At 37.5% G+C, this 10000-nt stretch overlaps 1 protein-coding gene across 1 annotated transcript in view; it reads right to left on the minus strand.

Annotated features, from left to right (window-relative positions):
- Nucleotides 1-10000, minus strand: part of LOC149049508 (uncharacterized) — a 21504-nt gene that overhangs the window by 2312 nt on the left and 9192 nt on the right. The window contains exon 2 of the mRNA XM_089198019.1: nt 1-336. This exon is cut by the window's left edge and continues 924 nt beyond it. Within this exon, the coding sequence (XP_089054145.1) occupies nt 1-336 (336 nt within the window). The remainder of the gene's footprint in view (nt 337-10000) is intronic.

Here is a 10000-nt window from a genome sequence, read left to right on the forward strand (position 1 = left end):
GACATTTCCAGGTGATCTAGAAGAAGGGGTCAATTGGCTAGGAGTCGATGCTGCATCGATCCTCATTATTGCCAACTGCGTAAATTCCAAGAATTCGTCCGATTCACAAATTTTTTCATCTATCTGATCTTCGCTGACGACTGCGAGGATATCTTCATCTAACTTTCGAATTGTGTCGAGCTTCTCTTGTAGCAGGAGTTTCTGCTGTCGTAATCGTGTAATAATGGCCGATGGCTGATCCTGTTCCTCAAGGGTTTCCAAAATCTCTTCTACAGACGAAATAATTTTCCTTGTTGACGCTCTGTGGCCCGTACGGACCTTCCGTTTCCTCGCAAGCTATCCAGACATGAAGATAGACGCGATTAATCCATCAAAGATTCAAATCAAAACATCAAGGAACTCGCGCTTATCTCGTTCGATTCGGTTTTAAGAAGATCTCTGATCGTAATCCGTTTTCATCCGACCCGGTGGACCATGTAAAATATTCAATTTTAACAATGTGTTGTTGCTCTGTCGTAGTTTGCGGTTCGCTCAATCATTCGAGATAGGATAAAGGCTCATTTTCCAAAAAAACAACATTTATAAACAACAACATTACCACGCCATCTTGAAGGCGTGCTCATACTTATTTATCTATTATACATTGCGAACATAGTCGTGACGCGATGTGTGATTATGTATGTGCGCCAAGATGGCTGCCGCTTACTGTCGTCGTTGTTGTTTTTTTAAGCTTTTGTGCTTTGTTACCTTGTTCGTTCAGTATCTTGACAAGCACAATTCAATCTGTTCGCCTCCATCTACCTTTAAAGGCCCTTTTAGCGTCAGTCGAAAGCTATTTTCTGCTTCTCGCTGCGGTCAAGACCTTGCTGTTGCAAGACGCTCAACTAAGTTACCGATCACCAAATGGTCAAAGCATGGTTCGACGGTTGCTGCTCTGTCCGAAAGAGGTTTCATCAAGGACCTATCTATTGCAGTGGATGTTGAAATTAACCCGGGTTCGGAAAATTTTAACTACATGCCGACTGCTTCACTTCAAACTTCAAGACCTAGATTTTCTTTCAGTCGACGTAATTTATTTCAACTTCGCTCCTGTTGTCCTAAGGTTAAACTGGATTATTATCTTATTCATCGCTTAAAGTCATTGGGAATTTATAGAGCTAGAGGTCGTAGAGCTGGTGTTAATTCTAGATTTGGATCTCGTCAACAACATCACAAGATTCCAGTTCGTGTCACTGACCACTGTTTTTTATCAACGACCAAACGCGCACGACTTCGACCCAAGGATACAAATTTGCATTTCATTTCTACTCACTCTTCTTCTTTACCCCGAATACTCCCCAAATGTATGGTCATTAATGCAAGATCACTTGTGAAAGTTGATGCTGCTTCTGCTTTGCATATGGAATTGCACTCAAACAACTGCGATATTTGCATCATCTCCGAGACATGGCTTAAACCAAATTTTCCATCTCATCTCGTTTGTCCGAAGGATTACTCAATTTTGCGAAAGGATAGAACTGACCGGTCAGGCGGTGGTGTTGCTATTGTCTGTAGGAGCGATTGGTTGTTGGAACGATTAGACAGCGTTTTTTATAATGCCTTTGAATGTTTGTGGGCTAAAATTACAACTCCCAACTCAAGCTTTTATGTGGCTGCTGTTTATCATCCTCCAGATCCGCCATATTGTCCTGATGATTTATTGGAACATCTAACAAATAGTTGTGATCATTTATTGACTGGTAATCCTAACAGCAACCTTATAATTTGTGGTGACCTCAATCAGCTAGATTACAATGATTTTCTTACACAACTAAATTTATTCCAGATGGTAAATACACCGACAAGAAAGAACAAAATTTTGGATGTTTTGATTACTAACGTCCCACATTTTTTGGAGGAAAGTATCGGTCACTCAAGGACTAGTTCGATCTGACCACTCTGTGGTCCTGGTATATCCCAGAATCCCACTTAAGGCTGAAAGGAAAACTGTGATGTTCAGAGATGTTCGTGATCATCATAAACTGGATATGGATAAACTGTTGAAGTTTCATAACTGGGACAATGTTTATCAATGCGGAGATGTGAATGGAAAACTTAATCTTTTTTGTACCAAGATTAAGTCCATGTTTGATGAGTGTTTTCCGGGTATATCAGTACGTGTGTCTAATAGGGACCCCCAGTTCTTTTCTCCTCTAATCAAACATCTACTGGACCAACGGCGAAAATTGATTCGGCGAAGTAACATGTCAGGAAATTCTGTTTCGATTGAGATCCAAACTCTTCAAGAGAAAATCAACAAGTTGATTAGAGATAATCAAGTTCGAGCAGTTAAAGGGAATTTTGAGAAACATAGTGCAGGATCCAAATCTTGGTGGTCAACAGTCAATTCCCTGACAGGAAGGAAGTCTACCAACTCGCAAGTAAGCTCAATTATCTCCCCGAGCGAGATCAATAATTTTTTCTGTTCCATTAACACTGATCCCCTTTATAAACCCATTGACACTGTCACTATCCCGAAATCAAGCGAGATGCCTGTTTTAACGGTCTCCAGTGTTACCAGGAGTCTACTGAAATTAAAAAGAACTGCCTCTGGTCCAGATGGAATCCCGTACTGGTTTTGGAAAGAGTTTGCGTACGACCTCGCTCCTGTTGTTACCCATATTTTCAACTTTTCTTTGGAAAATCACATTGTGCCTGATCTTTGGAAATTGGCCGACATAACTCCCTTGCCTAAAGAGCCCAACTTTAAAAATTGCACACAGTTGCGGCCTATTTCGCTGACTAATGTAATAATGAGGGTTTTTGAACGTCTTGTATACAGACAAGAATTATCTCAATATATGAAGAACTTCATTAGCTTCGACCAGTTTGCATACCGCAAAGGCCACAATACGACAATGGCCTTAATTAAGTGTCAATATGCTTGGCTGAAATGGCTTGAGTCGGGTTTTGATTGTGTTAGAATCTTCTCTTTTGATTTCAGCAAAGCTTTTGATTCGGTCCCTCATGATATCCTCTGCTCTAAGTTGAAAACACTTGATATAAATCCATACGTGACCAATTGGATTATTAGTTTTTTACAGAACAGGAAACAAAGAGTTGTTGTTGATGCCATTGTCACGGACTATGTAAATATCAATAGAGGTGTCCCTCAGGGGACAGTTTTAGGCCCTATACTATTTTCTATTATGGTCAATGATATTAAGGCCATTCTACCAAATCAGAATTTACTTGTGAAATATGCTGATGATTTAACATTAAGTATTCCAGTAAAATCGCTGGCTAATAACGGCAATTTAGCAGCTGAGGAGGTCCGATCGATCGTCGCATGGACATCTGCTAATCGTATGCAACTAAACTTCAAGAAAACGTGGGAGATGCTTCTTAGAGGCAAATCCACTAAGGCCTTACCTGCTCCTCTGGTTTCTATAGAGCGTAAACCATGTCTGAAGTTGTTGGGTGTAACTTTTCAATCTGATCCGTGTAACTGGGATTTACATTTTGATAATATTATATCGAAAGCCAGTAGTCGTCTGTACATCTTACGTGTTTGTAAATTCTATGGACTGCCGCTGGATCATCTTCATCTTCTCTTTATCAGTCTTATTCTACCTATATTTACATATGCTGTAGAAGTATGGGGCTGCGCGTATTATCATAAGTATCTGAGTCGCATAGACAGGCTGTTCAAGAGAGCTTTTAAGCTTGGCTACTGTAAAGAGCTTTTTTCGATTGAAAATATTATTATTCTAAAAGATAAGAAGTTGTGGGCCAAGATCACCGACAGCGATTTTCCAACAGCTTTAGATGACCTTTTGCCACCAGAGCGAACAATGGATACGCTACGTAAGAGGCGCCATAATTATATTCTCCCGCTTGTCAGAACTGAACGTTTCAAAAGGACCTTTATTAATAGATGTTTGTTCTCTTATTAGTTATTCAGTTAGTAATTTAGTTAGTTTATTGGTTTTATACTTGCTGATTTCATATCATTGTAACTAAACACGTTTGTTGTTTAGAGTGCTTAATAAAGACTTATATAAAGACTTATATATGTCACGACATATGTAACGACATCCGTGTCATGTGCCATTTGTGCCAAGGGAAAGTGTGATGACAGATGCGTAGAGTGTGTTGGAAAGAAGATGTGTAGTAAATGTGATGCGATAATCCACCAAAACCTCCTTTTCAATGACAGAAAAGATTTTTTGGATGGTTTCTATGGGCACATACCTCCTACTGTCAATGTGAATGAAGATGGGAAGCTAGTGCAGACTAGTTAGTTTATTTACTTAAATGTTGCTAGGCCTTTTATTGTAGTGGGCGTTTATTTTTGTTCTTGTTGATAGATCAAATCAACATGATCTCTCTCTCCAAAGAGGATAATCATCACTTGCAATGTCTTCTCAAATGAAGTAATATACCTCATTTAATTTGACCGTGGTTTTGATATATAGACTGGGAATAGATATGTGGATACACAGGAAAGATGAAATGGTGGCTTAAGGCGGCGAAGGGAATCTCAGTAGTTTGGTATTCTAGCGTGAAAAGGCTTGGGTGTTGTGATCTAGTTCTCAAGTAAAAAAGATCACTATCTGCAATCAAGCTCTACCACCTTTTGAAAAACAAGAAAACATTGAAACGGTGATGAGAAAGCAGCAAGTTTTGAAGTCTAAACGAAAGACGGATAAGCTAAGTTTCAGTCAAATATCATGAGGTTTGGGATGTAACTTCGACACCAAATAATTTTTTTTACATGGCTATACACTCAGAGGATTCTGTTGTGTTCACATGAAGGCCATTTCAGCTATTTCTGCCACGAGCGATTATTGGCTGCAGCACATTTTGACTTGACTGATTCTGTGTAGTATGTATGTGCACTTCTTTTTGGGTGTTAAACAGGTCAAAGTACCAAGAAATCCTGTGTGATAATTTGGTATTCTAAGTTGTAAACATTTTTAATAGTAGGGTAGAGCTTGATAATTCTTTAGAGTTTGCATCTGTTCTGAAAATTTGGGGGAGAGTCAGGGGATCATTATTTATACATATGTATTTAAAAAGTAACAAAAAAAAGCACTAAGGTAAAATCCAAATTTGCTTAAAACGTTGATTTTATTGAGAGAAAAATCCTGGATATAGCTTGGGATTTGTGTGATTTTCACAAATTGTTAGTTTTTTTTGTAAACTTAATTTACAGGAACCTTGTTGATTGTCAGCCTCGAGAACAAGTTTATAACTGTAGGAAAAGCTTGAAGCTTGAAACATTCACTGATGAAACTGGGCTATGAGATTTGTACAATAGGCTGGCCTGGCAGAGACAAAGAATTAAAGAATTCATTGATTCTTTTACAACTTTGTCTCCATTGTGTGCTTCAGTAGAACTTAGTTATTGCAGTAGAAAAGTCTTTCGGAGGGCTCCTGAGATCACTTACTTTTGGGCTAATTGCCTCTAGGGAAGAGGATAACTGTGCTTACTATCTCCCTCAGGGGGTTAAAGACTGATTTTTCTCCAGTCGCCACAAGTATCCCTGCACATGGAAATTTTTAACACTATAAAAGGGCTAGTACCCTCATTTCATTACTTGAATTTCTAATTTAGTGTAAGTTATGACAAATAATAGATGTAACTTCATCTTGGTTTTATAGGTTATATCCAGCGATCCTTGAACGAAGTAAAAAGTTATTTTTCTGAATTAAAAAAAAGTGTTCTTGCTCCTAAGTAAGTGCATGATACGTCATTCAATCAATGCTGTAGCATTAATTGAATTAACTTCATAAGTTAGGACAATAAAACAAATAAGGTAATAAGCCAATGTTGTTGTGTATCCTTGTTGTCAATTGGGGCCCAAAAACACGTTTATTTTTTTGCAAATATTAGCTTCTTCTTGGCCAAAAACGCTGCAAAAAAGCTTTAACGTAATGTTTTCAGCTAAACAACGATGGAGTTTGTGCAACAACGCTGGAATCCAGCTAAAACACAGTGTTCTCAGAGAAATTTTGGCCAAAAAACCCCATTAAAACCGAAAAAGATAATTTGTGTTGATTTACCTATTTTTCGCCAAGATAACTACCAAAACGCTACAAACCAGCTGCAACTATACGTTTTTCAAAAGATCGCAGCGAAATTTGTCTGAAAACACTAAAATATGGCAGAAATGCACGATTTCTGCAAAATATTACGCCAAAGTTGACAGAAACGCTCAATTCGGATGGAGAACATCTTTTTGTTTTTCTGCAAAAATGAGCTTATTTCAGTTTTAAAAAAGCTGCAAACGAGCTAAAACACAATGTTGTCAGCAAAATAGTAGTAGAATCTGTGGAAAAACACTAAAACTTCTCTTAAACCCAAATTAAATTGGTAAAATGGGTTAGGGCTAGGGTTACGAATAGAAATTATTACTCCAGTCAAAATGATGCAACTGGTTAAAATGGTCCAACCATCTAAAATTTGATAAAATGGGCTAAACGGTGAAGAGATTTTAGTAACATGACATGATCCAACTGGAAGAAACGATCTCACTTGATAAAATGGTGCAACTGGTTAACATGATCCAACTTGTTAAAATGATCCCACTATCTAAAATGGACAAACTGGTGGAACCAGTTGAAATCGTCCAACTAGATAAGACAGGTGTAACCAGGGAAAATGGTCTTATTACATAAAATGGTCAAACTGGTGGAAATAGTCTTACTGAATAAAATGGTCCAGCGGCTGGTTCAACCACCTAAACTAGCAAGTGAAACCGCTGAAAATGCTTCAACTTGAAAAGTGATTCAAGCAGTAAAAAGTATCCCTTTAGTCAAAATGATCCAACCGGTTAAAATGGTCTAAACAGTTATATGGTTCTAATCAGTTAAAATCATTCAACCAGTGAAAAGAAATTCCCCAGTCAAAATGATCCAATTGCTTAAAAAGACCCAACCAGTTAAATTGACTTATCAGGTTAAAATGATGCAGCAGCTGAAATGGTCCAGCCGGTTAAAATAATCCAACTGGTTAAAATGATCCAACCAGTTCAAATGGTCCGACACGTTAAAGTGATCCAGCCCATTAAAATGGTCTGACTAGTTAAAATGATCCAACCAGTTAAACTGATTTATCTAGTTAAAATGATGCAACTGTTGAAATGATCAAGCCGACCGGTTAAAATGATCAACTGGTTAGAGTGATCTAACCAGTTAAAATGGTTCAACTGATTAAAGTGATTCAGCTTGTTGAAAGGGTTCGGCTGGTTAAAATGATCCAACCGATTAAAATGGTCCAACTGGTTATCATGATCCAACCAGTACTAGTTGAAATGGTCCAAGTGAAAATGATCTAACCAGTTAAAATGGCCCAACCGGTTAAAATGGGAAACCAGATAATATTTTCCAAACGTTAATTAGACTAAATGGTTCAACTGCCTAAATAGCTTAACTTGAAAAGATGTTCTATCATGGTGAAAATGGTCTTCGTCGATAAAATGGTCCAACTGGCAAAAATGGTTTATGTTGATAAAAAGGTCCAACCAGTTGAAATTGTTTACCTAGCTAAAATTGTTCAACTAGCTAACATGTACACAGAGTGTCTAACCTGATCAAATGGTCCAAACGCCAAAAATGGTCTAGGTAGATAAAATGGTCCCACCAGTATAGATGGTTTAACCAGTAAAAAATGATCCCACCAGTGAAGACACTCCTACTGCCCATTCTTAATATGATCCTTCTAGTTTAGATGGTCCAAACATTAAAAATGATAAAAGCAATCAAAATTGATCCAACCGGTTAGAATGATCCAATTAGTTAAAATTCTTCAAGTGGTTATTTAAGTGACAAAAGTGACTGGATCTTATTCATAATATTTTTCAAGGGGCTAAAACCCTAAACCTAAACCCTAACCCTAGCCCTAATTCTAACACTAAACCCCACTAACCCTGAGCAACCCTAACGCTATCCTAAACCCTAATTTAAACCCTTTACCCTACCTTAGGATTGGGTTTAGAGTTTGGATTAAGTTTAGGTTAGCATAGAGTTAGAGCGAACGAAATAACATGATTCCCTATTTCGGAAAAATTAAACTCTATTTTTCCTCAATTCTTCCTTGGACCTTTCATGTTTCCATTATGATTCCTGAACGGAAATATGACGATGTGTTTCCATTGCATTAGAATATCATCGTTGCCTGTTTTCGTTACTTTTCCTTATACGGATTCAAACTTTTATCGTCAAGTAAAACATTTATATAAAGTGCTGTATAATTCTTGCACCACGTTACCGTGAAGTCTTGATCGTTCGAAGGTTAGGGTTAGGGTTAGAGCTAGGGCAGGAGCCCGTCACCTGATTAGGGTTAGAGTTATGGTTTAGGGTTTGGGGTTTAGGTTTTGTGTCAATAGGTGTTTAGTTTGGACGTAAAACCAAATGCTTGTATTGTTATATATTATTTTTTTTTCTTTTAATATTCCTATTCCAGCTGATGTATACTATTTGAATGACAAGTCTTATTAGCATGTTTAAATCACCTACCGACAAGGTATACACTTAGTACCAAAATTGCTTCGCATCGAGTACATCACCCAGTACATCATTACATCTTCAGGTGTATACTTGTGAAAATCATACAAATCAAAAGCTATATACAGCGTACAATCAGTGGCAAATTATGTGGAAGGAATGCAGTAGTTTTTAATAATAAGACTACTTAGTAGCTAAATAACAAATTGCCCAGTCAAAATGTGCCTGCAGCCAGGGATTTGGCCATCTACAACAAAATGTCTGGGGCTTTCTTCACACTTGTTAGACTTCATGTCTGGACAAGGTTTGGCCTCTACCTCCTATTACCATAGCCAGCTTACCTACTTTTAAAAAACATTTTGACTGGGCTGAAAAAAATTTTCAAGAGAAAAATGGCCATAACAAGCCAACTTAATTACTGCAAAATAAGAAACATAAAAGTTACACTCCAAACTAAAACAGAATATAAGCCTTGCAGGGTTTGATTCTCAATAAAGCTAATTAAAATAGCCAGTCTAGAGTTTTACTTCTCATTCAAAATGGGCTGGCAGCCTGCAATTTGGCCGCCCAGAATTAAGTACCTTTCGTTGACTTAACACTTTCAGACTGCTTTTCAGGACGAGATTTGGCCTCTACGGCCTATAACTACTGCAGCCAGCTTGTCGGCTACTCAAAAACATTTCGACTGAGCTGTGTAAGTCTTACTAGCATATAAAAAGCACCTTCAGGTAGATTACAGCAAAGCAGACTTTGTACCAAAATGCTTTGCAGTAAGTACATCATTACCCTCTTCAGGTATTTCTAGTTTACTTGTGAAAATCCCACAAATCACAAGCTATATTACATCATACATTCAAGTTGACAAAACAATCAGGGGCAAATTGTTTTATCATAGGATGCAATGATCTTCAGTTTTAAGATTATTTGGTACCTAAATAATAAATTTTTCGAGAGAAGAAATAACCGTAAAAATTTTTTCTTTCTCATCAAATAATGGATAATGACCACCTAAACAACGAAATAAATCACATTTGTGATCACACAGGGCTTCAATATGACACAACTAAGCATATTTTTTTCCTAAAACTTACAAGTGGCATAAAAAGCTGAAATGGCCTTCACGTGAACACAACAGAATCCTCTGAGTGTATAGTCATGTAAAACTATTTATTTGGTGTCGAAGTTACATCCAAAACGTCATGATATTTGACTGAAACTCAGGTTATCCATCTTTCGTTTGACTTCAAAACTTGCTACTTTCTCACCACTATTTCAATGTTTTCTTTTTTTCCAAAAGGTGGTAAAGCCTGATTGCAGATAGTGATCTTTTTTACTTGAGAACTAGATCACAACACCCAAGCCTTTTCACGCTAGAATACCAAACTACTGAGATTCCTTTCGCCGCCTTAAGCCGCCATTTTATCTTTCCTGTGTATCCACATATCTATTCCCAGTCTATTTATTGAAACCACGGTCAAATTAAATGAAATATATTACTTCATTTGAGAAG

This window comes from Pocillopora damicornis, chromosome 2 (assembly GCF_964200805.1).
Source record: "Pocillopora damicornis chromosome 2, jaPocDami1.2, whole genome shotgun sequence".
In the NCBI taxonomy this organism is placed as follows: Eukaryota; Metazoa; Cnidaria; class Anthozoa; order Scleractinia; family Pocilloporidae; genus Pocillopora; species Pocillopora damicornis.